The sequence below is a fragment of the Talpa occidentalis genome, unplaced genomic scaffold (genome assembly GCF_014898055.3).
Source record: "Talpa occidentalis isolate TD23 unplaced genomic scaffold, MPIMG_talOcc4v2.1 talOcc4.17, whole genome shotgun sequence".
In the NCBI taxonomy this organism is placed as follows: domain Eukaryota; kingdom Metazoa; phylum Chordata; class Mammalia; order Eulipotyphla; family Talpidae; genus Talpa; species Talpa occidentalis.
In genome coordinates this window covers 51,693,395-51,720,096 of record NW_023601754.1, presented here as the reverse complement: position 1 = coordinate 51,720,096, position 26,702 = coordinate 51,693,395, and the positions used below count along the sequence as shown (strand labels likewise).

Here is a 26,702-nt window from a genome sequence, read left to right as displayed (position 1 = left end):
CGCTGGAGGGGAGGGGGCTGCGCGTGGGGTGCGGGGAGCAGAGGGAAGCCAGGTCCTGCAGGGCTGTGGCCTTCACTGTCCACTGAACCCGCCCGTCCACAAGAGGCGCCTACCCACCCCGTGCCCCACACCAGCGGGACCCCCCGGAGGGCAGGAGGGGGCCTGGGGGCAACACGGGCCCCCCTCCACTCGCTGCCCAGCAGACCGCGAGGCCCAGGCGGCCGTCTCCCTGTGCCCCACAGCGGCAGGGCACTCTGGGGGGCCGCCGGGCATGGGCAGAGGGGCGGCGGGCCACAGTCGGGGCTGCCCGGCTCCCTGCCAGAAGCGTGTCTGGCTTTAGCTAAAAAGCAAAAGCTAGAAAACTCCAGCGCATCCTCCCCGGGGGCGCGTGGCCACAGCCCCTGCCCCTCAATGGAGGGCGCCCCGAGTCTCCACGCGGCCGCCCCCAGGGCCTGTGTGTCTGCGGCCATGGGCCCCGCACTGGGATCTGGCAAGTCCCCGGCATCCCAGCCCGCAGCAGCAGGGCCTGCCCGCCCGGCGGGCCCCCGCGACCCCCAAGCCCACGCCCCTGTCGCCCCTCCCCCACGCGTGCCCCGCGACCGGCTCCCCTCCCCTCTGGCCACCACGGGGTGGGCAGCAGAGAGCCTAGGAGGCCTGGGGCTTCGGGGCCCCCATGGCCAGGCTGCTTCCATTGCCCCTTGGGGAGGACACAGGGTCGAGACACATGCCAGGACGCGGGTGGCCTGTGCCCTCACAGCCCCGCTGCCCTGACTGCCACGGAGCCCTTGGGCGCTGCTTGCTGACATTTGGGGCTGGCCGGGCTGCCCTGTTTAGTTTTGGGGTTCATGGGGTTTTGATGAAGCCCCGTAACCACGCGCTTCTGCTGAGCACCTGAAGGGGACGTGGCCAGAGGCAGGGGCGGCCACGGGCGGCCTCGCGGGGTGCCCGGGCAAGGCAGCCAGCGAGGCTAGGGCAGAGTCCACCTCGCGGGCACAGCTGGACAAGGGCCAGGCGGCCTCCGGTCTCCCCCTCGCCATGCTCCTGAGCCAGAGCCCTGAGCCCCCAGCCCGGAGCCCCCAGCCCAGCCCAGGGCAGGAGGGGCTGGGGACGTCCGCCCGGTCAGGGAGAGGGTGGGAGTCCTGGAGCCGCGCGGAGCCGAGGGCAGAGGTGGCCAGCAGGGGCCTGTCCTGGTTCCAGTTGATCAATTTGTTGTTGTTGTTGTTGTTTGGTGTTTTAAGGTTTTCTGTCTTGTTGACCACATTTGTTGGACGGTCTGGAGAAAAATACAATTGCCATGTGGCTTAAGAACGCGTCGGCCCAGCAGCGGAAGACCCCGCGGGCATTTCTTCCGGTCAGAGCCTGCGGGGGCCTCCCGCGCGCATCTCCTGCTTGGGAGGCGCAGGCGGGCGCCCGAGCCGCGCGGGGGAGACTCTGCCCCAGCAGCGCCCGGCGGCGGCACCGCGCGGCGCCCCCGACCAACAGCGGCGGGATGTGCCCTTGTGTTGACGCGTGGATTTCTTCACAGGTTTCCTCATCCGTTCCTAGCGCGGCTGCGGTTTCTTCACGTCTCCCAGCAGCGCGTTTACATGCTGATCATGAGCCTGGCACCTGCCTCGAAGCCGTCATTGCTCATTTTCACAGAAATTCGCTCGTCCAAGCTGAGCCTGACGAGGTCGGGGGTTCTTCTACAGCGCGCGCCGTTTGTTGCTGGTCCACGTCGTCCGCCGTGTTTCCAGTTTTTCAGTTTTTCAAGATTTCTTTATTGATGCACACAAGAGCTGGGGCGCAGGCCAGAGGTGCGGGGGTTTGAGAACTCCCCAGAGCCAGAGCGGGGAGCAGAACAGGCAGACTGAGTGAAACACACTGCTGAGGGGAGCAGCGGGGAGACGGGAGAGGTCCGCCGCACCATGTGGGACCCTCGCCGGCCGGCCAGGATTGAACCCGCGCTGCAGAGGCTGCGAACAGCTTCCCAGAGCGGCGCTCAACCCGCTGCACCACCAGGGAGGCCCTTTCCATTTTCATTTTTATTTTTTTTATTTTTTTTAAAGATTTATTTTTATTTATTTGTTTGTTTGTTTGTTTGTTTGTTTGTTTATACAAGCACTGGGCACAGTCAGAAGCGCAGGAGGGTGAGAGAATTCACCAGAGCCAGAGCGGGGAGCAGAGCAGGCAGAAGGACCGAAGGACACTGCTGAGGGGAGCAGCGGGCGGCAGGAGAGGTCTGCGCGCCATGCGGGACCCTCCTCCGGTGGCCGGGGAGCAGCCGGGGATCGAACCGGCTCTGCAGAGGCTGCGGGCAGCTTCGCCACCCAGCGCTCACCCGCTGCGCCACCGGGGAGGCCCTTTCAATTTTTAAACAGACTTTAATGGAGAGACAAATATTAACGTGGTAATGGAGGTAATTTTCCCACAAGACCAGTCACGTGTCCTGAGTCTGGTGACTCTGGGGTTGCTCCCCACAGACCCCCTCGCTCACCGGCAGGGGGAGGGGCGTCATAGCTGCCCAGCCTCAGAGCCACGTGGCCCTGTCCCAGGCCTGCCCCAATCCCCGTCCCGGTGCCGGCGGCCGGGCCTCCCCTGAGGCCTCCGAGGCTGCTCACCGGCGGCGTGACTGCCTTTGGGGTCCTCTCCCGGGCGCGGGGAGCCCCTGCCCAAGTCTGTGAGGCCCCGGCCCCTTGCCCCGGAGACGCTTGCTGCCCGGCGGGGCCAAGACTCTCCCTCCTCCCCGCGGCAGGCGCACTCACATGTACGTGTGCACACGCAGCTCACACGTGCAAACACGCCCACGCGCACCCACAGGCGCACACACAAACACCCCGGCGGGAGCTCGGGCCCCAGGGAGGCTCTGCATGGGGGCCTGCAGGCTGCCCTGTGGGGGGGCCCAAGCAGGGGGCACCCACATTCGCTGAACTGGGCCAGGCCATGAGGGCAAATTCCTGTGGGCAGAGCCCAGTGGCCAGGCCATGGGGCCCTCTGCCCCCGAAGCGCCCCCGGACCCCGGCCCGCAAGCACACCAGCCAGCAGTCTCTGCACACGTTTATTTTCAGAAAGCAAGGAAATGAACAGTTTCAGAAATAAATATTGGCGGCGAGAAGCGGCTGCGGCCTGCTCAGGCCTGGCCGGGCCCCTGGCACCGCGGCGCGTGCGGCGGGCCGGCAGGGGCGCGCAGGACGAGTCCTGGCACTGGCAGCTCTCGATGTGGGTGAAGGTGTGGGCCAGCAGCCCGCCCGTGGGGCAGCGCAGCGTCACCTCCCGCTGGCGGGTGCGCTCTTCCTTGCAGCACGAGCAGCGGCGGTCCAGAGCCTGCGCCTCGGCCGAGTACCTGCCGACGGGCACCGGGGGTGAGGGCATGCGGGCGGCCAACGGGGGGCGGGGGGGCGGAGGAGCCGGGGGCGGTGAGGGCGCCTGTGGGTCGCCCAGGCGGGGAGGGAGGGGGTGCGGGGGGCCTCACATGGCGAAGGTGCCGCAGGACCCGGCGCAGTAGTTGGTGGTGACGTTGGCGACGCAGCCGGCGTGGGAGATCTCCTTGGTGACGGGGATGGTGGAGCAGGGGACCCGGGTCTCGTTGCGAGAGGTGCCTGGGGAGGGGCGAGGCTCGAGGACCCTCCACGTGCGGGGCCCCAAGTGGCACCCAGCCGTCGGCTCCCTCCCGCCTCTCCCGCAAGGGGGCGCGCCCCCAGGGGGCCAGGGGCGGCCCGGGACACCCCCCAGGACACCACCCCCTGAGCTGTACTCACAGGTCTTGCAGCAGCCATTGGGCGCGAGGGTAATCGTGCCCTGCGGGGAAGGGGAGTCAGCAGGAGCCCGCCCCGCACCCGCCCGGGCCCCCCAGCCTGCACCCTGGGCGCTCACCGGGACGCAGTCGCTGGGGTCAAAGCTGGGACAGGTGATGTTGGAGACGGACGAGATGAGCTGGTTGTGGATCTTCACGCAGCTGAAGAAGGTGCAGTTGCTCCCCGGGTCGCTCTTCACTTCCCGGGCTGCGGGGGGGCAGCGGGTGAGCCGGTGCGCGCAGCCCCTCCGCCAGGGCCAGGACGCAGGGCCCCGGCGCCTCACACCCTGACCCCAGCACGCTCGGCCCTACTGGGGAGGCGGGATCCCGGGGAGGCGGTCACCGAGGGGTCTGAGGCGGGCCCTGGGGGGCGGTGGAGGGACGGCCGCGAAGGGGCCCCCAGCCTTGCAGGGAGGAGCCCGGGAGCCCTGGGGTGGGCACGGACATCCCGCCGTGCCTCGGGGCCCAGGCGGCCCCCAGGGTCGCTCCCTGGCCCAGCGCACCTTGAGGACGAGGTACTGGCCCCCCGGCCGGTGGATGACGCAGCGTGTCTGCTGGCACTTGCCGCAGCACTCCCCGGGGACAGCCACCAGCTCGAAGCCCTGCAGGCGGGGGAGGCGGTCAGCGGGGTGCCGGGGTCCAGGGGGGAGGCTGGGGGCAGGGGGAGGCAGGGGGTGGGGGGCAGGGGGAGGTGGGGGGGCAGGGGGGTGGGGGGTTGGGGCTTGGGGGGAGGGGAGGGGGGAGGCCGGGTGTGTGTGTGTCTGGGGTGGGGGCCGGGCAGGTGGGGGGCTGGGGCGGCGCTCACGGGGCTGCAGGTGGCGGTGCAGGGCACGCGGCTGCAGGCGACGACGTGGAGCTGGGTGGTGCTGTTGCGCTGGCTGGTGCACTGGCAGCTCATGCACTTGGAGGAGTAGACTGGGGAGCCGGGCTGCAGGGGCGCCGTGTGAGCCGGCGGTGCAGAGCCCCCCACCCCTCCAGCCCCCGCCCCTTGCGGACCCCGCCCCCGCCGCCCGCCCCGCCGGCCCCGCACCTGGTACTCGGCGCTGTCCACGACGCACACGCCCTTGGGCACTGGGGGGAAGGAGGGCGCGGTCAGACCCGCCCGGCGCCCGTGCAGGCCGGGGTGGGGGGGCCGGGGCGCCCCTCTCGCGCGGACAGCCGGGCGCACTCACCGCAGGAGTGGACCGGGCAGCACCTCCCGGCACCATCTCGCTCTTGGCCTCGAAGCCCAGCGGGCAGGAGTGCGGCTGCTCCCGGCACAGGCTGACGTTGCACTCTGGGGCGCAGGGGAAGGCGAGGTGACTCGGGGCGGGCGGAGGGCGCCCCACCCGGGTCCCCGGAGGCCAACCGGGAGGCAGGCTGGGGGCGGGCGCCCCGGCTTACTGCAGGTGGTGACGTTGCAGCAGGTGTCCGCGGGGTCCACCTCGGTGGCCGGGTAGGTGCCGTCCTCGGCGCAGGTGGGCGCGGACCGCCCGCGGCACGTCTTGGGGTGGCACATGATGCCGCTGCCGCCCTCCAGGCACACGCACTCCTTGCAGTCGAACTCGAAGTGCTCCCCAAACTGCAGAGGCGCGGGGTGAGCAGGGGGCGCCCCGGAGCCCCAACCCCAGCAGCCCCCCCCTCCCAGCCTCTGGGGTTGCGCCAGCCCTGCCCGCCCAGAACCCCGGCTCCGGGGACGACCCACCTCTCTGGGCACGTTGTCGGGCCCCACGCAGCCTGGGGGGAGAAGGAGAGTGTCAGCCGGCGGGGGGGGGGGGCGGAGGTCCGCGGGGGGGGCCGGGGGTTCCCGGGGGCGCCTACCGCAGGCCTCCACACACACGTCGAAGCCGGGCGCGTAGCTCGTCGTGCCCTCGGGGCAGAAGCAGCCCTCCACCGCGCTGCCGTTCTGCGGCGGGGGGCTGCGGGGGCGGGGGGGGCGGTGAGACGCTGCTGCGGGAGGGGGGCCGCCCCCCGCCCGCGCCCCGGCCCCGCCCCGCCCCGGCCTACCTGGTCTTGCAGGTGGGCTCCTCCGCGGGGCCGCAGGCCCGGTACTCGCGGTGCGACGGGCAGGTCACGGCTGCGGAGGGGCCGGGGCGTCAGGAGGGGGCCCCGCCCCCCGCGCCCCGCGCCCCCGCGCCCCCGCGCCCCCGCGCCCCCGCGCCCCCACGCCCCCCTGCCGCGCTCACCGCAGGCGCCCCCGGTGAGGTTCCGCCAGTCGACGCAGACGCCCTGCTGCGCGCACAGCGCCGCGTAGGTCTGCAGGCTGGCGCACTCCAGGCCCGCGCCCGGCACGAAGCAGCTGTCGAACACGCAGGCCTCGTGGTAGTGCCGGGGCGGCGCCGCGGCGTGGCAGGCGGCGAACGGGCTGCGGGGCGGCGGGTTAGCGGGCGCCCTCCCCGGGCCCCCCACCCGCCGGAGGGCCGCGCCCCCAGCGCGCACCCGTGGGGGCCCCCGGCCCCCCAGGCGGAGACCGGACCGCACAGCCCGCCGCCCCGCGGGAGCGCACCCCCGTGGGAGCCCCAGCCGCCTCCCGCCACCCCCAGCCGCGCCCCGCCAGCCCTCGGGGCTCGCGGAGGCCGGACCTGCCCCCCACCCAGGCCGAGGGCCCGGGGTCACCTCTGCAGGATGAGCTCGCACAGAGGGGACCCGCAGCTCTGGCCGGGGGGGCTGCTGCCCCCGGGCGTGGTGGTGGCCGGGCGCCTGGTGGTGGAGCCCGCCTGCGGGCAGTGCGGCTTGGAGGGGTCGTTCACCACCCACTGGTCGGCGGCCACCTCGCAGTCGGCAGCCAGCTCCCCGCTGGGCAGCATGCAGTCGTCGGCCGTGCTGTTGCTGCAGGTGCCTGGGGAGGAGGCGCGTTGCCGCCAGGCCGCCCCGCCTGCCCAGGCCCCCACCGCCCCGCCCGCCCCCAGGCCCCTCAAGGCAGCAGCAGGGGGAGGGGGCGGCAGGGGGCCGGCCGCGAGCCGCGGGAGCACTCACCGCACTGGCCCTTGGTGTTGTGGCCGAAGAGGCTGAAGGGCAGCCGGACGGAGAAGGCCAGGCCGTTGTAGTTGATGACAGCACCCAGCTCGGGGATGCTCACCACGTAGTTGATGCCCGACGCAGACACCTCCAGCCCGTACTTCCTGTAGGGCAGCGCCACCGCCTGCCCGTTGACCTGCACCTGCAGCCCCAAGCCAGTCAGCTGGACGCGGGAGACCGGCCCCGCCCCTGCCCCAAAGGCGCCCCAGGCGCCCGCCCGGCCGCCAGGAGAGCTGGCCTTGGCCTTGGAGAGCCGCGCCCGCCGGCGGCGGCAGAGCCGGGTACCTGGCGGCCTCCACCCGCCCCTCCCCGCTGCCCCCCACTGCTCTGGACGTGCCTTGGAGCCCGGCAGGCCCGCCCCGGCCCGGCCGGCCTGTCTCGGGGCCGGGCTTCTGCGCCGGGTCAGCGGCCCAAGGGCCCGGCCGCCTGCAGGAAGCTGGGCCCGCGCCTACCTGCACCCGCAGGGGCTGCATCTGCACGGTCTTGAGCAGCACCTCCTGGGTCTCGTGGCGCACGATGATGGTGCGCGGGCAGGACACCTGGTCACTGGGGTCGCAGTGGTAGTTGTCGATGTACACCCCGAAGTTGTCCACCTTGGGGGTGATCTCCTCCACCAGCACATAGGTGCAGTTGCCCTGGTAGCTGTAGTAGAGCCCGTCGAAGGTGACGAAGTGGGGGTCACCCCAGCCTGAGCAGTAGCCTGTGGGGGGAGCGGGCTGAGCTGGCGCCCAGGGCCAAGGGCCAGGCGAGAAGGGCCAGCAGGGCCGAGGGGACAAAACGTGGGCTCCGGGCTCCAGGCCCAGGGGCGTGCAAGCGGGTCTGCGTCCACTGGCCGCGTAACCCCGGGGCCCCACCTCCTGGCTTCAGACCCCAGCTCTGCTCCCGGAGCCTGGAGGCCGCCCACCCCACTCCCTGCCGGGCTGGGAGGACGGAGGGGCGCCACAGGCCCAGCGGGGAGGGGGTGCGGGAGGGGCGATGGGGGGCTTACAGTCGCACTCCCAGTGCCAGCAGCAGCCGTCGGGGTCCATGACGCGCACGGGGGCCAGGTTGTTGGAGCAGGTGGGCATGGGCGGGGGCTCGCACTCCACCTCCACCAGCTCCACCGTGTTCCCGTGCTTGCACACGGCCTGCGTGCAGTTGCACAGCCACCACGTCTCGTTCTCCTGCGGAGGGCCGGGGTTCAGGGCGCCGCGGGGGCACCTGGAGCCCTTGGGGGAGCCGGCAGGCGGCAGCCCCGTCTGGCAGGGACGCCAGGGCCTCGCCCACCCGCGACCCGGTGGTGGGAAGGGGCCGGACCAGCGGAGAGGGGCCCGAGGCCTGGGACGCCCCCGGAGGGGCCGCCCGGGCGACAGCCACCCCCGCCCCTGACCTGTCTGGGAGGATCGAAGTCGGGGCAGCCGGGGGGCGCCGTGCCGGGCGGCTTCGGGGGCGTGGGCGGGCTGGGCGAGGACGCGGGAGTGGGCGTCGGGCCGGGCGTCGGGGTCGGCGTGGACGGGCACGACCAGTTGAAGATCTGGATGTCGCAGTCCAGCGAGCAGTTCACGTAGTAGCAGGTGTTGCCGTGCGTGCCGTTGTACACCAGCTCACCTGCGGGGGCCGCCGTCAGGGCCCGCCCCCCGCCCCGCCCGGCCCGGCCCGGCCGGCCCGCCCCGCCCGCCGCGGTACCCGGCGCGTAGTAGGTGCCGTTGACCTCGCAGCAATATATCTGGGTGGCGGTGGAGGGCCCGGTGCCGGTGCTCATGCTGATGCTGGGGGGGGGCACGGGGGTGGGGGTGAGCGTGGGCGCGGGCGCGCTGGAGGCCGCGGTGCTGGAGGCCGCGGTGCTGGAGGCCGGCGCGGTCGTCGAGGGGCGCCCTGGGGTGGGGGCCCCGGTGGTGCTCGTGCGCACCGCGGTGGGCGTGGGTGTCGACGAGGCGGGCCCCGACGTCGGCGGGCCTGGAAGGAAAGGGGCGCACTGAGGGCTGGCGGCAGCCGGGGGGTGCCGGCCCTGGGGCCCGGCGGTGGCACAGAAGGGCCTCGTGCCCACCAGGCTGGGGGCAGAGCCAGCAGGGCTGCAGTCTGCCCGGGGTGCTGGGACCGCGGCGTGAGGTCCGCCCAGAGCCCCAGAGCTCGCGGCCTGGAGGACGGGCACCCCGGACGAGGGCCCATCTGCGGGGTCTGGCCAGCGGGTTCCAGGGCAAGAGCGGGGAGGGCGGTGTGGGGGAGGAGGGGTACCCACGGCCCGCGGGCCCCGGCCGCCCACAAGAGCCCTGGGCGGGGCGGGCACAGCTCTGGAGGGGACGGGGCGGCCGGGCTGGCCGGCGAGCAGGCAGCGGCCAGCAGCGGGAGGCAGATCCGGGGCCCTCGCCAGGCAGAGCAGGGGCACCGGCCGGATGGGAGGGGCTCGCGGGGGGCATACCTGGAGGGGTGCTGCCAGGGGTGGGCGGCGGGGGCGTGGAGCCCCGTGTTGTCACTGGCGGGGTGCTGGGCGTCTCCTCGCCGGCTGGTGTGGTGGTGGCCCTGGTGGAGGAGGGCGAGGGGGATGGAGAGGTCGGCGGGGAGGACCCCGGCGGGGAGCCGGGCACCGTGCCCGTGGGGGTGGCACTCTCCGGGCGGGTCGTGGTGGTGATGGTGGGGGTCGGGCTGGCTGTCTCTGTGGTGGTGGTGGTGCTGCTGCTGGGGGGCGACGGTGGGGTCTCCCTGGTGGTGGATGATGGAGTCGGGGTCTCGGTGGAGGTGGTGGGGGTGGGGCTGGGGGTCTGGGTGGATGTGGTGGTGGAGTAGGTGCTGGGGGTTGGCGTGGGGGTCTCAGTGGTGGTCCCTGTGGATGTGGATGAGGCCGTGGGCGTCTCCGTGACGGTGGTGCTGGTGGTTGGGGTCCCTGGGGTGGTGGAAGTTGGCATTGGGGTCTCAGTGGTCGTCCCTGTGGAGGTGGATGAGGGCGTTGGTGTCCCCGTGATGGTGGTTGGGGTCCCTGAGGTGGTGGATGATGGAATTGGGGTCTCTGGTGACGTGGTGGATGGAGAGGTGGTGGTGGGGGTGGCTGTTGAGGTGCTGGGGGTTGACGTGCCAGTGATGGGGGAGGTTGGGGTTGTGGTCTCTGTGGTGCTGGTGCTGGTGGATGGGGTGGTGGATGATGGAGTTGGGGTGCCTGAGGTGGTGGATGATGGAGTTGAGGTCTCCAGTGACGTGGTGGTTGGAGAGGTGGTGGTTGAGGTGCTGGAGGTTGACGTCCCTATGATGGTGGATGTTGAGGTTGTGGTCTCTGTGCTGGTGGCACTGGTGGTTGGAGACCCAGCGGTGGTGGATGATGGAGTCGGGGCCTCAGTGGAGGTGGTGGGGGTGGGGCTGGGGGTCTGGGTGGATGTGGTGGTGGTGTAGGTGCTGAGAGTTGGCGTTGGGGTCTCAGTGGTGGTCCCTGTGGAGGTGGACGGAGTTGATGTCTCCGTGATGGTGGTGCTGGTGGTCGGGGTCCCTGAGGTGGTGGATGACGGAGTTGGGGTCTCTGGTGACGTGGTAGATGGAGAGGTGGTGGTGGTGGTGGCTGTTGAGGTGCTGGGGGTTGACGTGCCAATGATGGGGGAGGTTGGGGTTGTGGTCTCTGTGGTGGTGGTGCTGGTAGATGGGGTGGTGGATGATGGAGTCGGGGTCGCAGTGATGGTGGTGCTGGTGGTTGGGGTCCCTGTGGTGGTGGATGATGGAGTTGAGGTCTCCGGTGAGGTGGTGGTTGGAGAGGTGGTGGTGGTGGTGGTTGAGGTGATGGGGGTTGACGTCCCTGTGATGGGGGAGGTTGGTGTTGTGGTCTTCATGATGGTGGTGCTGGTGGTTGGAGTTCCAGGGGTGGTGGATGATGGAGTTGGGGTCTCAGTGGAGGTGGTGGGGGTGGGGCCAGGGGTCTGGGTTGATGTGGTGGTGGTGTAGGTGCTGGGGGTTGGGGTCCCTATAGTGGTGGATGATGGAGTTTGGGTCTCCGGTGATGTGGTGGTTGGTGATGTCGTAGAGGTGGTGGTTGGAGAGGTGGTGGTAGTGGCTGTTGAGGTGATGGGGGTTGATGTCCCAGTGATGGGGGAGGTTGGGGTTGTCTCTGCTGAGGTGGTGGTTCTGACAGTGGAGGCCGAGGTTGGGGTCTCCTTTGTTGGGGTGGTAGGTGTGGTAGTTGGTGTCGAGGTGGTACTGGAAGTCAGACTTGTGGTCTCGCTGGTGGTGGTGCTGGTAGTTGGGGTGCCAGGGGTGGTGGATGATGGAGTTGGGGTCTCTGAGGAGGTGATGGTGGGGGTTGTGCTGTGTGGCGGGGTTGGCGTCCTAGTGGTGGTGGTGGTGCTCGAGGTTGTAGACTCCGCACTGGTCCCTGTAGTGGTGGATGATGGAGTTGGGGTCTCAGTGGAGGTGGTGGGAGTGGAGGTGGGTGTCTGGGTGGATGTGGTGGTGGTGTAGGTGCTGGGGTTGGCGTTGGAGTCTCAGTGGTGGTCCCTACGGAGGTGGGAGTTGACATCTCAGTGATGGTGGTGCTGGTGGTTGGGGTCCCTGTGGTGGTGGATGATGAAGTTGAGGTCTCCGGTGAGGTGGTGGTTGGAGAGGTGGTTGTGGTGGCTGTTGAGGTGCTAGGGGTTGATGTCCCAGTCATGGGGGAGGTTGGGGTTGTGGTCTTCGTGATGGTGGTGCTGGTGGTTGGGGTCCCTGTGGTGGTGGCTGATGGAGTTGAGGTCTCCGGTGAGGTGGTGGTTGGAGAGGTGGTTGTGGTGGCTGTTGAGGTGCTAGGGGTTGATGTCCCAGTCATGGGGGAGGTTGGGGTTGTGGTCTTCGTGATGGTGGTGCTGGTGGTTGGGGTGCCTGTGGTGGTGGATGATGGAGTTGAGGTCTCCGGTGAGGTGGTGGTTGGAGAGGTGGTGGTGGTGGCTGTTGAGGTGCTAGGGGTTGATGTCCCAGTCATGGGGGAGGTTGGGGTTGTGGTCTTCGTGATGGTGGTGCTGGTGGTTGGGGTCCCTGTGGTGGTGGATGATGGAGTTGGGGTCTCAGTGGAGGTGGTGGGGGTGGGGCTGGGGGTCTGGGTGGATGTGGTGGTGGTGTAGGTGCTAGGGGTTGGCGTGGGGGTCTCAGTGGTGGTCCCTGTGGAGGTGGATGAGGGAGTTGGCCTCTCAGTGGTGGTGGTTCTGGTGGTTGGGGTGCCCGAGGTGGTGGATGATGGAGTTGAGGTCTCCGGTGAGGTGGTGGTTGGAGAGGTGGTGGTGGTGGTGGTGGTGGTTGAGGTGATGGGGGTTGACGTCCCTGTGATGGGGGAGGTTGGTGTTGTGGTCTTCGTGATGGTGGTGCTGGTGGTTGGGGTGCCTGGGGTGGTGGATGATGGAGTTGGGGTCTCAGTGGAGGAGGTGGGGGTGGGGCTGGGGGTCTGGGTGGATGTGGTGGTGGTGTAGGTGCTGGACGTTGGCGTGGGGGTCTCAGTGGTGGTCCCTGTGGAGGTGGATGAGGGAGTTGGCGTCTCAGTGATGGTGGTGCTGGTGGTTGGGGTCCCTGTGGTGGTGGATGATGGAGTTGGTGTCTTTGGTGATGTGGTGGTTGGGGAGGTGGTGGGGGTGGTGGTTGGTGATGTTGTAGAGACAGTGGTTGGAGAGGTGGTGGTGGTGGCTGTTGAGGTGCTGGGGGTTGATGTCCCAGTCATGGGGGAGGTTGGGGTTGTGGTCTTCGTGATGGTGGTGCTGGTGGTTGGGGTCCCTGTGGTGGTGGAAGTTGACGTTGGGGTCTCAATTGTCGTCCCTCTGGTGGTGGATGAGGGTGGTGGCGTCGCAGTGATGGTGGTGCTGGTGGTTGGGGTACCTGGGGTGGTGGATGATGGAGTGGTGGTCTCTGGTGATGTGGTGGTTGGAGAGGTGGTGGGGGTGGTGGTTGGTGATGTTGTAGAGGTAGTGGTTGGAGAGGTGGTGGGGGTGGCTGTTGAGGTGCTGGGAGTAGACGTCCCTATGATGGGGGACGTTGGGGTTGTGATCTCTGTGGTGGTGGTGGCACTGGTGGTTGGGGTGCCTGGGGTGGTGGATGATGGAGTCGGGGCCTCAGTGGAGGTGGTGGGGGTGGGGCTGGGGGTCTGGGTGGATGTGGTGGTGGTGTAGGTGCTGGGGTTGGCGTTGGAGTCTCAGTGGTGGTCCCTGTGGTGGTGGATTCAGGCGTTGGCGTCTTCGTGATGGTGGTGCTGGTGGTTGGGGTCCCTGTGGATGTGGAAGTTGGTGTTGGGGTCTCAGTGGTGGTTCCTGTGGGGGTCGATGATGGGGTCTTCTGTGTTGTGGTGGTTGGAGAGGTGACGGCGGTGGTGGTTGGAGGTGGGATCTCAGTGGTGGTGGTGGTGGTGGCGGTGGTGGGTGTCGTGCTTGGGGTCTCTATGGGTAGACATCGATTGCAGCAGTAGACATTGATCTCATAGTTGAGGCAAAAGGGCATGTTGGCTACTCCCCCTGGCTTCTGCTCTTGGTTTTTGCACTCCAGGCCAATGGAGAGGTTACACGCCACCTTCTGTCCCAGGTCCTGGAGAGGAATGTCAGGAAACATGGCAGCTCTACAGGAAATGTTGACTGGAATGCTGCCAGCTTCACAGGCGTTGTCAATAGATTCTTTGTCACCTCCTCCTGGTTTGCCATAATTTGGTTTACCAGAATCCAGCCAGCCGGTCCACTTGCAGTCTTCCACACATGGAGTGGTCAGTGTGGAGATACCAGGGGTGGTGGCTGGTGAGGTGGTCAAAGTGGAGGTTGGTGAGGCAGTCGAGATGGTGGACGAGGTGGAGGTCGGTGAGGTGGAGGTAGGTGAGGTGGTGGTCTTTGAGGAGGTCGAGATCGTCGTTGGTGAGGCAGTTGAGGTGGAGGCTGGTGAGGTGGTCGAGGTGGAGGTCGGGGAGGTGGAGGTAGGTGAGGTGGTGGTCGGTGAGGTGGTGGTCTTTGAGGAGGTGAAAGTGGTCGTTGGTGAGGTGGAGGTTGTCGTTGGTGAGGCTGTTGAGGTGGAGATCAGTGAGGTGGAAGTCGGGGAGGTGGAAGTCGGGGAGGTGGAGGTAGGTGATGTGGTGGTTGGAGAGGTGGTGGGGGTGGTGGTTGGTGATGTTGTAGAGGTAGTGGTTGGAGAGGTGGTGGGGGTGGCTGTTGAGATGCTGGGAGTAGACGTCCCTATGATGGGGGACGTTGGGGTTGTGGTCTCTGTGGTGGTGGTGGCACTGGTGGTTGGGGTGCCTGGGGTGGTGGATGATGGAGTTGGGGTCTCAGTGGAGGAGGTGGGGGTGGGGCTGGGGGTCTGGGTGGATGTGGTGGTGGTGTAGGTGCTGGACGTTGGTGTTGGGGTCTCAGTGGTGGTCCCTGTGGAGGTGGATGATGGAGATGAGGATGTTGGCGTCTCAGTGATGGTGGTTCTGGTGGTTGGGGTTCCTGTGGTGGTGGATGACGGAGTTGGGGTCTCTGGTGATGTGGTGGTTGGAGAGGTGGTGGGGGTGGTGGTTGGTGATGTTGTAGAGGTGGTTGTTGGAGAGGTGGTGGTGGTGGCTGTTGAGGTGCTGGGGGTTGATGTCCCAGTGATGGGGGAGGTTGGGGTTGTCTCTGCTGAGGTGGTGGTTCTGACAGTGGAGGCCGAGGTTGGGGTCTCCTTTGTTGGGGTGGTAGGCGTGGTAGTTGGTGTCGAGGTGGTACTGGAAGTCAGACTTGTGGTCTCGCTGGTGGTGGTGCTGGTAGTTGGGGTGCCAGGGGTGGTGGATGATGGAGTTGGGGTCTCTGAGGAGGTGATGGTGGGGGTTGTGCTGTGTGGCGGGGTTGGCGTCCTAGTGGTGGTGGTGGTGCTCGAGGTTGTAGACTCTGCACTGGTCCCTGTAGTGGTGGATGATGGAGTTGGGGTCTCAGTGGAGGTGGTGGGAGTGGAGGTGGGTGTCTGGGTGGATGTGGTGGTGGTGTAGGTGCTGGGGGTTGGTGTTGGAGTCTCAGTGGTGGTCCCTACGGAGGTGGGAGTTGACATCTCAGTGATGGTGGTGCTGGTGGTTGGGGTCCCTGTGGTGGTGGATGATGAAGTTGAGGTCTCCGGTGAGGTGGTGGTTGGAGAGGTGGTTGTGGTGGCTGTTGAGGTGCTAGGGGTTGATGTCCCAGTCATGGGGGAGGTTGGGGTTGTGGTCTTCGTGATGGTGGTGCTGGTGGTTGGGGTCCCTGTGGTGGTGGATGATGGAGTTGAGGTCTCCGGTGAGGTGGTGGTTGGAGAGGTGGTTGTGGTGGCTGTTGAGGTGCTAGGGGTTGATGTCCCAGTCATGGGGGAGGTTGGGGTTGTGGTCTTCGTGATGGTGGTGCTGGTGGTTGGGGTCCCTGTGGTGGTGGATGATGGAGTTGGGGTCTCAGTGGAGGTGGTGGGGGTGGGGCTGGGGGTCTGGGTGGATGTGGTGGTGGTGTAGGTGCTAGGGGTTGGCGTGGGGGTCTCAGTGGTGGTCCCTGTGGAGGTGGATGAGGGAGTTGGCCTCTCAGTGGTGGTGGTTCTGGTGGTTGGGGTGCCCGAGGTGGTGGATGATGGAGTTGAGGTCTCCGGTGAGGTGGTGGTTGGAGAGGTGGTGGTGGTGGTGGTGGTGGTTGAGGTGATGGGGGTTGACGTCCCTGTGATGGGGGAGGTTGGTGTTGTGGTCTTCGTGATGGTGGTGCTGGTGGTTGGGGTGCCTGGGGTGGTGGATGATGGAGTTGGGGTCTCAGTGGAGGAGGTGGGGGTGGGGCTGGGGGTCTGGGTGGATGTGGTGGTGGTGTAGGTGCTGGACGTTGGCGTGGGGGTCTCAGTGGTGGTCCCTGTGGAGGTGGATGAGGGAGTTGGCGTCTCAGTGATGGTTGGGCTGGTGGTTGGGGTCCCTGTGGTGGTGGATGATGGAGTTGGTGTCTTTGGTGATGTGGTGGTTGGGGAGGTGGTGGGGGTGGTGGTTGGTGATGTTGTAGAGACAGTGGTTGGAGAGGTGGTGGTGGTGGCTGTTGAGGTGCTGGGGGTTGATGTCCCAGTCATGGGGGAGGTTGGGGTTGTGGTCTTCGTGATGGTGGTGCTGGTGGTTGGGGTCCCTGTGGTGGTGGAAGTTGACGTTGGGGTCTCAATTGTCGTCCCTCTGGTGGTGGATGAGGGTGGTGGCGTCGCAGTGATGGTGGTGCTGGTGGTTGGGGTACCTGGGGTGGTGGATGATGGAGTGGTGGTCTCTGGTGATGTGGTGGTTGGAGAGGTGGTGGGGGTGGTGGTTGGTGATGTTGTAGAGGTAGTGGTTGGAGAGGTGGTGGGGGTGGCTGTTGAGGTGCTGGGAGTAGACGTCCCTATGATGGGGGACGTTGGGGTTGTGATCTCTGTGGTGGTGGTGGCACTGGTGGTTGGGGTGCCTGGGGTGGTGGATGATGGAGTCGGGGCCTCAGTGGAGGTGGTGGGGGTGGGGCTGGGGGTCTGGGTGGATGTGGTGGTGGTGTAGGTGCTGGGGGTTGGCGTTGGAGTCTCAGTGGTGGTCCCTGTGGTGGTGGATTCAGGCGTTGGCGTCTTCGTGATGGTGGTGCTGGTGGTTGGGGTCCCTGTGGATGTGGAAGTTGGTGTTGGGGTCTCAGTGGTGGTTCCTGTGGGGGTCGATGATGGGGTCTTCTGTGTTGTGGTGGTTGGAGAGGTGACGGCGGTGGTGGTTGGAGGTGGGATCTCAGTGGTGGTGGTGGTGGTGGCGGTGGTGGGTGTCGTGCTTGGGGTCTCTATGGGTAGACATCGATTGCAGCAGTAGACATTGATCTCATAGTTGAGGCAAAAGGGCATGTTGGCTACTCCCCCTGGCTTCTGCTCTTGGTTTTTGCACTCCAGGCCAATGGAGAGGTTACACGCCAGCTTCTGTCCCAGGTCCTGGAGAGGAATGTCAGGAAACATGGCAGCTCTACAGGAAATGTTGACTGGAATGCTGCCAGCTTCACAGGCGTTGTCAATAGATTCTTTGTCACCTCCTCCTGGTTTGCCATAATTTGGTTTACCAGAATCCAGCCAGCCGGTCCACTTGCAGTCTTCCACACATGGAGTGGTCAGTGTGGAGATACCAGGGGTGGTGGCTGATGAGGTGGTAGTGGTGGCTGGTGAGGTGGTCAAAGTGGAGGTTGGTGAGGCAGTCGAGATGGTGGACGAGGTGGAGGTCGGTGAGGTGGAGGTAGGTGAGGTGGTGGTCTTTGAGGAGGTCGAGATCGTCGTTGGTGAGGCAGTTGAGGTGGAGGCTGGTGAGGTGGTCGAGGTGGAGGTCGGGGAGGTAGAAGTCGGTGAGGTGGTGGTCTTTGAGGAGGTGAAAGTGGTTGTTGGTGAGGTGGAGGTCGTCGTTGGTGAGGTGACTGAGGTGGAGGTCAGTGAGGTGGAGGTCGGGGAGGTGGAGATTGGGGAGGTGGAGGTAGGTGAGGTGGTTGAGGTGGAGGTAGGTGAGGTGGAGGTCGGCGAGGTTGTGGTCTTTGAGGAGGTCGAGATGGTCGTTGGTGAGGTGGTTGAGGTGGAGATCTGGGAGGTGGAGGTCGGGGAGGTGGAGGTCGGAGAGGTGGGCGTCGGAGAGGTGGACGTCGGAGAGGTGGTCGAGGTGGAGGTCGGGGAGGTAGAGGTAGGTGAGGTGGTGGTCGGTGAGGTGGTGGTCTTTGAGGAGGTGAAAGTGGTCGTTGGTGAGGTGGAGGTCGTCGTTGGTGAGGTGACTGAGGTGGAGGTCGGGGAGGTGGTGTAGCTGGTGGTGGGCGGCGTGGGGCACTGATCCATCGGCAGACAGCAGTTGACTCGTATCTCGTAGTCATAACAAAGCCCGAACAGTCCGTTCGCAAACTGGGCTTCGTTGTTGCAGATGAACCCCACGCTGACGTCACACTGGGCCACCTGGCCGAGCTCCTCCCAGCTGAGGTGCGGCTCCGTGGCCGACCTGCACTCGATGTCCTCCGGGGCCTGGCAGACGCTGGCAAACGTCTCCCGGTCGCCACCGTCGTTGCCGACCGTCGGGCGGTCGTCGTTGATCCAGTCGGACCAGAAGCAGCACAGCTCTGGGGACGGGAGGGCGGCGCGTCAGCTCTGCCCGAGGCCGCCGCCGCCCAGAGGTGTCCGCCCCAAGCGCCCTGGCCCGCACGCTGCCAGGCCAGGGCAGGTCCGCGAGCGCTCACCTGGGCCGTGGCTGGTGGGGGTGGCGCTGGAGGTGGCGCTGGAGGTGGCGCTGGAGGTGGCGCTGGGGGTGGGGGTGGGGGTGGGCGTCGAGCTGGACGGCGGCGACGGGGTGGACGTACAGACGTTGAAGTGCTGGTGCACCGTCCCGTTGGGGCCGCAGACCTCCCAGTAGCAGAAGGAGCCGTCCTGGGTGTAGTTGAGAATCTTGCCTGGGGGCAGGGAGGGCGACGGCGGGTTGAGGCGAGCCCACGCCCACGCCCACCCTCACGCTCCCCCTCACCCGTCCGGGCAAGGGGCGGCCCGCGTGCCCCCCCACCCGTGGGCGCAGCCAGTGCCCGAGGGCGCAGGCCGGCCAGCGCCCGCAGCCGCCCCGGGGAGCGCAGACGCGGCCCGGCTGCCTTTCCAGGGTCTGCCGCCCACCAGAGGCGTCCTGCGCCGGGAAGGGCCCCGGCGGCCGGGCCTGCTCACCGTCATCCGGCCGGCAGACGACCTTGGAGTCATTGGCGCAGAGGCTGCAAGGAAGGCAAGGCTGCAGCCAGGCCCCGCCCCCGGAGGCCCCGCCCCGCCAGAGGCCCCGCCCCCGCCGAGGCCCCGCCCCAGAGGTCCCGCCCAATCAGAGGCCCCGCCCCAGAGGTCCCTCCCAATCAGAGGCCCCGCCCCAGAGTCCCCGCCCAATCAGAGGCCCCGCCCCCGGAGGCCCCGCCTTCCAGAGGCCCCGCCCGCGAGCCCCGTACCAGGCCTGGCAGACGTGCGCGGGGGGCACGGCCGCCCCCGGCGGGTAGTGGGTGTCCTCCACGTAGCAGCCGCACTGGTCCGCGGGGACGCACTTCTTCTGGTCCTCGTCGTAGATGGGCTTGCCCTTGGGGCACCGGGGGTAGCACCCTGGCGGCACAGGGCACAAGCCTGGACCCCCACGGAAGACCCCGCAGCACCAGGCCCTCCCCGCCGGCCCAGCCGCCGCGCCCGCCCCGCCCCGCCGCGGGGACACTCCCGGGAGAGCCGGGCCCGAGGGGCAGGGGCCGCCACCCCTGAGGCACAGCCGGGCCGCCCTCCGGGGGCTCTGGGCAGAGGCGCCCCCGCCCTCGGCACCTCCCGCCCCCCTCGCTGGGTGGGGCCCGCGGCTCGGCGAGTGAGGTCATTCTGCAGCAAGGTGAGCCTGCACCTGGCGCTCGGGGTCCCCCACAGGCCCCCCGCTCACCCTCCAGGTAGGACACGGAGATGTTGGAGTGGAGGCCGTTGACGGAGCGGCAGGTCTCGAAGCTGCGGTTCCCGCAGGGCTCGTAGTGCCACTCGCACTCGTCGGGGGGGTTGTAGTAGTCGCAGAACACGGCTGTGGGGGGAGGGGAGGGCCGTCAGGGGGCCGCCGGCCACCCCAGGCGCTGGGCCCCCCAGGGGCGGGGTGGCGGCCATGGCCTGGGGACGGAGCCGCCTGCGCCCACCCGCGGCCCCGGACGGGGGCACTCACGGCACAGGTCGGGGGTCCTCCAGAACACGCAGGCCCCCTCCTTGGTGCACTCCTGGGCGTAGGCGGCCACGGCCGAGCAGAAGCACTCGCAGTCGCCGCCCGAGTCGCAGGCGCAGGAGTCGCTCACGCAGGCCTCGAAGAAGGGCTTGGGGTCCACCTGGGGAGGAGCCACGGTGGGCCTGGGTCCCGCCACCCTCTGGGGCATCCCCGGGGCGCCCCCTGCTCCTGCCACAGGGTCAGGTCACAAGGCCATTGACAGCGGAGGCCAGAGCCCGCCGGGCAGGGTCTGCCCGCCCCCTGGAGGCCCCTGCCCTCGAGAGCAGAGCGCAGTCCCAAGCCTCGCGCCTCGCCCTGCCACCGCCTGGGAGGGAGCAGGGCCGCGGGTCCGGCCAGGGGTCTTAGAGGGGAGGCTGGCCACCCGGTCACGTGTCCAAAGGACATAGGACGGAGCTGAAACTTGACGACAGTGGCCTCGCAGTGATGCAGCAGGACGGCTGGCTCAGAGAGGCCGCCGGGCCCGCACCCACCTCGCCGGCCGCCCCGCCCCGATGCCCACCTTGCTGTGGCAGACTTGGAAGATGTCACTCTTGATGATGCTGCACTGCTTCTCGGCCCAGGCCCGGCGGTGCGGGTTCTTGGAGCAGGGATCGGGGGTGCTGCCCACGTCGGGGCAGGTGGGGGCCTCCTTCCAGCTGTTCCCGAAGTCCAGCTCGCTCTCCACCACCATGTGGTCTCGCGTGGTGAAGTCGTTGTTGGAGCGCTGGTCGAAGTTCCCACACAGGCCACACACGGAGCCCTGCGGAGACCAGCGCGTCAGGGAGGCCAGGCCGGGCCTGGGGCGGGGGCGCGGGGCGGGGTGGGGCGGGGCGGGCGCCGCGCACCTTGTAGGAAGGCGCCAGCTTGATGAAGATGGTGGTCCTCTTGTCCCAGATGACGATGACGCCCAGGCTGGCCTCCACCACCAGGTACTGGCCCACCTCCCGCGTGGTGTAGGTCACGTGGTGGCCCTGGTCGCGCTGAATCACCATGCGGTGTTTGTCCTCCAGCTTCAGCTCCGTCCTCTGCCAGAGGAGAGGCCCCGTCACCGGTCGGCTCCGAGGGTCCCTGAGGGCCCCGCGCCCGGGAGGGCCCGCTCACCCCCAGGAAGATCTTGATGGCCTTGGAGCAGGTGACGCCCGTGGTGCCGCAGGGCACGTTCTCGGTGACGATGCTGAAGGAGCCCCGCGAGGCGTTCTGGCCGCAGTAGTCCTGGGTGGGTCGTGAGCCCGGTCATCGGGCGCCCGGCAAGCGGGGCCCCTCCCCGGAGCGGGAGGAGGCCAGCGGCGCCTTCGGGCGCCACCCCCAGGCCGCGCTGGGCCTCCGCGCTGGGCGGAGGGGACGGGCAGGCCCCAGCCCCTGGACCCACCTGGGCCGCGACGTAGGAGCAGTGCCCGTCGAAGTCATAGTGCTTCCCGTCGAAGGTGACGTAGTGGCCGCTGCCGTAGACGGCGCAGGTGCCGTGGCACGCGAGCTGGGAGCACGCCCAGCGGCCCCGCCGGCAGGTGCTGGGGGCGGAGACGGGCGGTCAGGGCAGCCGCCCGCCCCGAGGCCGCGCCCACGCCCACGCCCGGCCGCGCGCCAGGCCTCACCAGGTGTTGCAGTCCACCTTGACCTCGTCCCCGGGGGCGAACAGCTCCTTGTTGTGCACGCACGGGCAGGCCTCCTCCCGCACGCAGCCCCCGCGGCCGTCGTCCAGCAGCCCGTCCGGGCACACGCAGCCGCTGACGCACTCCGTCTGGTACTGGGGCGCGCGGGGGGCGGCGTGAGACCCCGGGAGACCTGCCGCCCCGCCTTCTCGCCGGCGCCCCTCGTGCCGCGGCCCCCGCCCCTCCCCGAGGCCCCAGGTGAGGGCGGCGCGCCCCGGGCGCCCGCAGGCGGTGGACCCCCCCCTCCCGCCCAGCCCAGCCCAGCCCGCCCCGCACCTGGCTGGCGGCCAGCGTCTGGCAGCTGAGGGGGCGCGGGGTCCGCACGGCCAGCGCGGTCAGGTTGTTGCAATCCACGTGGACCTTCGGAGCGGCGCAGCCTGCGGGGGCGGGGCGCTCAGGGGGGCGGGGCGCGCGGGGGGCGGGGCGCTCGGGGGGGCGCGGCGCTGGGGTGCTGGGGGGGGCGCGGCGCTGGGGTGCTGGGGGGGGCGCGGCGCTGGGGGGCGCGGCGCTGGGGTGCTGGGGGGGGCGCGGCGCTGGGGGCGGGCGGGTCACTCACTCTGGCCGAGCAGCTTGACCTGCGTGCAGCGCAGCCTCCCGCTCCGGCACACGCTGCGGGGAGGGGGGGCGGGGTCAGCGCGGCCGGGGGTGCGCCCCCCCGCCCCCCTCGCCCCCCGCCCCCGCCGGCCCCGCGGCACCCACCAGCGCTGCTCCTGCCGCAGGACCACCTCGCCCGGCTCCAGGTAGAGGCCGCGGTGGTAGCAGGAGCACTTGGCCAGCGGCACGCAGCGGCCCTTCTCGTCCAGGAAGGTGCCGTCGGGGCAGCCGCAGCCGTCCACGGGCGCGAAGCCCCGCAGGCAGTGCGCGTCGGGCTCGGCCAGCGAGCGGCAGGTGCGCTGGCAGGCGGTCAGGTTGTACAGGAAGACCTGCGCGCCCGGGCAGGAGCCCACGTCCTGGTCTGGGGGGCGGGGCGGGCGGCGGTGAGGGGGGGCCGCGGCGCCCCCCGCCCCCCCCCCGCCCCCCGGCGGGACACTCACTGCAGACGCGCTCGCGCCAGCCCCACAGCATGACGCCCCGGGCGGCGCAGGCGCGCGCGTAGGAGGACAGCGCGGCGCACAGGCAGGCCTCGTCGCCCTGGCAGGTGCACGTGTCGTACTTGCAGCGCTGCGGGCACAGGCGCGTGAGCGGGCGCGGCCGGGGGCACCGGCTCTCGCGGGCACCGGCTCTCGGGGGCACCGCGCTGGCCACCCACCTTGTAGTACTCCGCGGGGTCCACGGCCGAGTGGCACCTGCCGAAGGGCGTCTCCGCCTTCCTGAGCAGGGAGCACCAGTGCTCCGCGTAGTTGGCTGGAGGGGCGAGGGCCTCAGCGGGGCGCCCCATCGCGGGAGCAGGGCCCCCCTGCGGCCCCCGCCCGGCCCCCCCCTCCAGGTCCGGGGGGCACTGGACCGGCCCCGCCCGCCCTCGCCTCTGGGGCCGCCCAGCAGAGGGGGCGCTGCGCCCCAGCCCGCACCCCCGCTCACCGCTCTCCACGTTGAGGGCGCAGGGGTCGTCCAGCCACTCGCGCTTGTCGTGGCAGCTGGCCTGCGCCTTCCAGGTGTTGGCGAAGCCGGCACCGGTGGCCTCCACCAGCCCGCCCGCCGTCCTGAAGTCGTCGCCCTCCAGCCCGTTGAAGTTCCCGCACAGGCCTGCGGGGAGCCAAGCGTTGGGCAGGGCCGGCCGGCTGGCGGGGCCCCGGGCGCTGGTCGGTCACTCACCCTGGACACGGCCCTGGGCGGCCTGGTCCATGGTCACAAAGAGCTGCATGACGGGCACCAGCTGGACCTGCAGCCGGAGGCCGAAGGCGGTGCTCACGATGATGTGGTAGGAGGAAGGTTGGAAGATGGAGAAGCTCGCTGCAAGACAGGGCCGCTGAGCACGGGGCACCCCCCCCACCCCTGGGCACCCCCCCCCCCCGGCGGCCGCGGGACTCACCGGTCACGTGGGGCAGGTTCACCTCCAGTTCATTGAGCAGCACGCTGCCGTCGGACTTGAAGGCCACCACCTGCAGGACAGGTCAGCGGACGCGGGGCTCAGGGGGCTGCAGGCAGGGCGGGCGCGGGGGGGCAGACCAGGGGCGGGGGGGCACCCACATTCTCCTTCCGGTCGGCCAGCAGCACCACCGTCTTCAGGCAGGTCCGCTTGTCCGTGGAGCCGCAGGGCGCCAGCTCCCCAGGAGGGCGTAGGAGTCGTTGTGCTCGCCCTGTGGAGAGCGGGAGGTCATGCTGTGCCCGGCCCCTGCCGCCGGGCGCACCCCCCCGCCCCCCGCTCGCCGCCGGGCCCCACCCTGGTCAGCAGGTAGTAGCAGTCCCCGTGGAAGGTGTACTTCTTCCCGTCGAAGGTGGTGATGTGGGAGCCGCCCTCCAGGGCGCAGGTCCCCGGGCACGGCAGGTCCTTGCACACCCAGCGGCCGGCTCGGCAGACGCTGTGCATGGGCAGGGGGAGGCTCAGCCGCTCGCCCCACCCGCCCCCAGACACCCCCACAGCCCCAGGCCGGCCCCCAGGCGCCCCACCGCCCCCGCCGACCTACCACTGCTCGCAGGCGGTGGTGACCTGCCGGCCGGGCGCGTACAGGTGTCCGTGCAGCTTGCAGTGACACTGGTCCGCGGGGACACAGCCGCTGCCCGCGATGTCATCATACACGGTGCCTGGCAGAGCGCAGGTGACGTCACCCGCGGGAAGGGCAGGGGCGCGCGGTGCCCCCGGTGTCAGCCCGGGACTCGCCTCCAGGCTCAGGGCCGGTCGGGCAGGAGGTGTGTCCAACAGGGGTGAGGCCCCCAGGCGTCCTCGCAGAGGCCCCTCTGGAGCCACCCCTGAGGGCTTGGCAGGCCGCCCTGCCACCTGGACCTGGCCCCCGATTCGGGGGGCACTGTCCCTCCCTTCCCGTGCCATTGCCGTCCCCCAGCCTCCTGGGGGGCACGCTTGGTACCCCCGCGAGCCCAGGCCCAAGGCGTGCAGGCCACGGCAGGGGCCACAGCCCGGGCCCCGGGACACTCACCTTCCGGGCAGAAGCAGCCGTCCATGCGGTGCTCCTCGCACAGGCTGCTGACCGCCAGGTGGGAGCAGGTGTCCATGCAGGGCGAGCCGCTCTCCAGGTACACCATGTTCCCCGGGCAGGTCTTGGCTACAAGGACCGAGGCAGGCACTGAGCCGCGGGAGGGGCGGGGGCCGCGGGACCCCCCAGGTCGAGGACCCCAGGCGCGGCCGCCCGAACGGCCCCCTCCGACCCGCCCCGGGCTTACGGCAAAGCGAGGCGGTCCTCCAGTTGCCGGGCCGCCCCCCGGCGTGGGAGCACTGGCGGGAGAACTCGGCCAGGGTGCTGCAGGCGCAGGCGGTGCCGTGGGGGCAGCCGCAGCGGTCCTCCATGCAGGCCCTCACGTACAGCTCCAGGGGCAGCAGCCCGCGGCAGCCCGCGAAGGCCTCGGCCGACAGCAGCCGCTCGCACTCCTCGCGCTGCGGGCAGAGGGGCGGTGGGGACAGGCTCCGGCCACTCCCCGCCCGCCCGGCCAGCGGGCGCCCAGCCACTCACGTGCTGGGAGCAGGACTTGGGGGGCTCCTCCTCGGGGTCGTCGCAGGCTGCCTCGGGCCTGTTGATCTTCTGCAGGTTCCCGAACTCCAGGGCGCTGAAGGCCACGCCTGGGGACGGGCTGGTCAGGGGCCGGCCCGCGCCCACCCTGCCCGCCCCCCGCCGCCGCCCGCCCGGGCCTCACCGTCCGCGAGGAACTCGGAGTAGGTCTGCAGGCCGTTGTAGTCCCCGCACAGGCCGCAGGTGTGGTTCCGGAACTTGCTGTCCAGCTCCAGCTGCGGGCGAGGGGGCCGGGGCGGGAGGGTGCGGTCAGCGGGCGCACGGGGGCTGGCGGGGCGGGGCGGGGCGGGGCGGGGCGGCGGCACCCACCATCAGAGAGTCCTCCCGGTCCCACATGAGGGCCAGGCCGGCGCGGGAGTACACCTTGGTGTAGGCCTCGTTCTTCTCGATGAGCAGCCCCGGGCTGTAGTGCGGGGTGCTGACCCTGGGGTGGGCAGGCAGGTCACCCACGCGGCCGCCGCCTGGCTGGGGCTGGCGGTGTGTGGCGCCGGCCCGCTCCCCTGCCCTCAGGGCAGCGCCACAGCCCCCCACCCCGGCCTCTGTCCCGGGTGGTGCCCCGCGCCCGAGAGCGTCCGCTCGGCCCTGCAGGCTGCGCCGTGCTCACGGCTGCTGGGCTCCCCGGCCAGGTGGGGGCCGGCCTCAGCCGCCTTGTGCAGGAAACAAAATCCCCCGCTCAGGCCGCTCAGGCCGGGGAGCCCCGCAGGTGCCCCCACCCCCCAGGAAGGCCTCAGTGCCTCATTGTTCCCCAGACAAAGCCGGACAATAGGGGGGGCTCCCGTGGCCCCCCGCGGCTTCTGTAACCCGAGCCGGCCCGGCCTCCTCACCCGCACGGCCCCGCCCACCCACCCGGCAGCCCGCCCGCCCGCCCGCCCGGGGGTCCCCCGCCCGGAGCCCGCCCGGGGGTCCCCCGCCCGGAGCCCGCCCGCGGCCCCACGCACATGGCCCCGTTCACCACGGCCAGCTGGCGGGTGAGGTAGATGGTGTCGTCCTTGATGGTCAGCAGGATGTACTCGACCCGGGGGTGGCCCCCGCCGCGGCCCGGGCCCCGCCGCAGGTGCACAGCGAACTCCTTGTAGGAGTCCCGGCAGTCGGACGCCAGGTTGTAGTCGCACAGGCCGGGGAAGCGGAAGACGTCGCCGTCGAAGGTCTTGTAGTGGAAGTCGCCCCAGGCGCTGCAGACGTTGTGGCCGTGGTCGCGCGTCCTGCCTTCTGGGGGGACGGTGTGAGCAGCCCCGCCCATGCCCGCCGCGGACCCGCCCGACCCCCCCACAGCCCCCCCACCTTCTGCAGCTGTGCCGGGCCTGGCCTGGGGGCCGCCCGGCGCCCCCCCCAGCCACTGCCACCCGGCCCCTCGGCCCCCCCTCACCGTTCTGGCCACCCCTCACCCGCAGCAGGACGAGAGGCCACGGGGCCGGGCCCCCGGAGCGTGGCCCGGACGGACGGCCCTTTCCCCACCGAGTCCCGCGGTTCTGGCCACAGTGGTCCCCCCGGCAGGTGGCCGCCCACCTCCGAGCCCAGGGCCGTGCTGGCCTCGACCGTCGGGCCGGCCCCTGCGCCTCCCTCGGCCCACCGGCCGGCCGTCCTGCCTGCCCCGGCCGGGACCGCGGCCCTGGCGTCTGCAGAGCGCCGCGGCGTCCCCGGGAGGACGCGGCCAAGCCCTCCGCCCTCTGCCCGCCCGGGCGGCCCGCCCGGGCAGGGGTCACCTCACCCTCCCAGGCAGGACGGGCCCAGCCCGGTGTGGCGCCCGCCCCCTCACCTCTGAGGAGCTCCTCGCCCCTGGCCGAGGCCAGGGCCAGGCAGAGGGCCGCCAGGCGGGCCAGCGGCAGCCCCATGGCGGCTGGGAGGGCGGGCAGGAGAGCGGCCAGCGCAGGGGTCCCGGCCTTTTATGCCCAGCGGGGCCGTCAGAGGGCGGCGGCAGGGGAGGGGCGAGGTGGGTGGGGCATGTGCCACGCGCCCAGAAAACAGCTGTGGGGGCTCCCGTGGGGAAATATTGATTCAGGTTATCTGAGGTTTATCTTTTTATTGCACCCGGGTAAAGTGAGCCTCCTTAGGACACAGGACCCCGATTACCCCGA

At 69.9% G+C, this 26,702-nt stretch overlaps 2 protein-coding genes across 2 annotated transcripts; both read right to left on the bottom strand.

The window, feature by feature from the left end:
• Nucleotides 1-751: 751 nt before the first annotated feature.
• Nucleotides 752-9,651, bottom strand: LOC119248782 (intestinal mucin-like protein). The gene is made up of 22 exons (XM_037515658.1): nucleotides 9,168-9,651; nucleotides 8,435-8,704; nucleotides 8,139-8,356; nucleotides 7,758-7,932; nucleotides 7,222-7,469; nucleotides 6,728-6,911; nucleotides 6,368-6,590; nucleotides 5,938-6,116; nucleotides 5,759-5,828; nucleotides 5,573-5,670; nucleotides 5,457-5,488; nucleotides 5,156-5,333; nucleotides 4,941-5,048; nucleotides 4,803-4,843; nucleotides 4,578-4,700; nucleotides 4,218-4,374; nucleotides 4,085-4,135; nucleotides 3,853-3,980; nucleotides 3,738-3,777; nucleotides 3,452-3,578; nucleotides 3,135-3,322; nucleotides 752-891 (listed from the first exon to the last, which is right to left on the bottom strand). The coding sequence occupies exons 1-22, from the start codon at nucleotides 9,649-9,651 to the stop codon at nucleotides 752-754; spliced, it is 3,462 nt and encodes a 1,153-aa protein (XP_037371555.1).
• A 7,058-nt stretch (nucleotides 9,652-16,709) lies between these two features.
• Nucleotides 16,710-26,459, bottom strand: LOC119248781 (mucin-2-like). Its single transcript, XM_037515657.1, has 30 exons — nucleotides 26,384-26,459; nucleotides 25,566-25,836; nucleotides 24,937-25,051; nucleotides 24,752-24,842; nucleotides 24,571-24,677; nucleotides 24,284-24,494; nucleotides 24,040-24,165; nucleotides 23,572-23,689; nucleotides 23,315-23,466; nucleotides 23,135-23,244; nucleotides 22,977-23,046; nucleotides 22,760-22,897; nucleotides 22,526-22,690; nucleotides 22,257-22,351; nucleotides 22,042-22,168; nucleotides 21,707-21,962; nucleotides 21,564-21,616; nucleotides 21,284-21,384; nucleotides 20,951-21,102; nucleotides 20,728-20,866; nucleotides 20,460-20,570; nucleotides 20,204-20,383; nucleotides 19,879-20,118; nucleotides 19,323-19,479; nucleotides 19,056-19,187; nucleotides 18,592-18,739; nucleotides 18,278-18,369; nucleotides 17,857-18,066; nucleotides 17,457-17,739; nucleotides 16,710-17,403 (listed from the first exon to the last, which is right to left on the bottom strand). The coding sequence occupies exons 1-30, from the start codon at nucleotides 26,457-26,459 to the stop codon at nucleotides 16,710-16,712; spliced, it is 4,920 nt and encodes a 1,639-aa protein (XP_037371554.1).
• Nucleotides 26,460-26,702: the final 243 nt, after the last annotated feature.

Bases quoted from the DNA above. Each gene is read 5' to 3' on its own strand.
- LOC119248781 (XM_037515657.1), bottom strand. From the start codon at position 26,459: ATGGGGCTGCCGCTGGCCCGCCTGGCGGCCCTCTGCCTGGCCCTGGCC. The intron at 23,245-23,314 runs GCGAGCGGGGGG...CGCTCTCCACAG, and splicing joins GACCAGGGTGGGGCCCGGCG to GGCGAGCACAACGACTCCTA. The intron at 18,067-18,277 runs GTGGGCGGCAGA...CCCTGCCCCCAG, and splicing joins CCCGGCGCAGGACGCCTCTG to GCAAGATTCTCAACTACACC.
- LOC119248782 (XM_037515658.1), bottom strand. From the start codon at position 9,651: ATGCCAACTTCCACCACCCCAGGGACCCCAACCACCAGCACCACCGTC. The intron at 5,334-5,456 runs GTGGGTCGTCCC...GCGCCTCTGCAG, and splicing joins CCGACAACGTGCCCAGAGAG to TTTGGGGAGCACTTCGAGTT. The intron at 4,844-4,940 runs GTGCGCCCGGCT...CCTTCCCCCCAG, and splicing joins CCGGTCCACTCCTGCGGTGA to TGCCCAAGGGCGTGTGCGTC.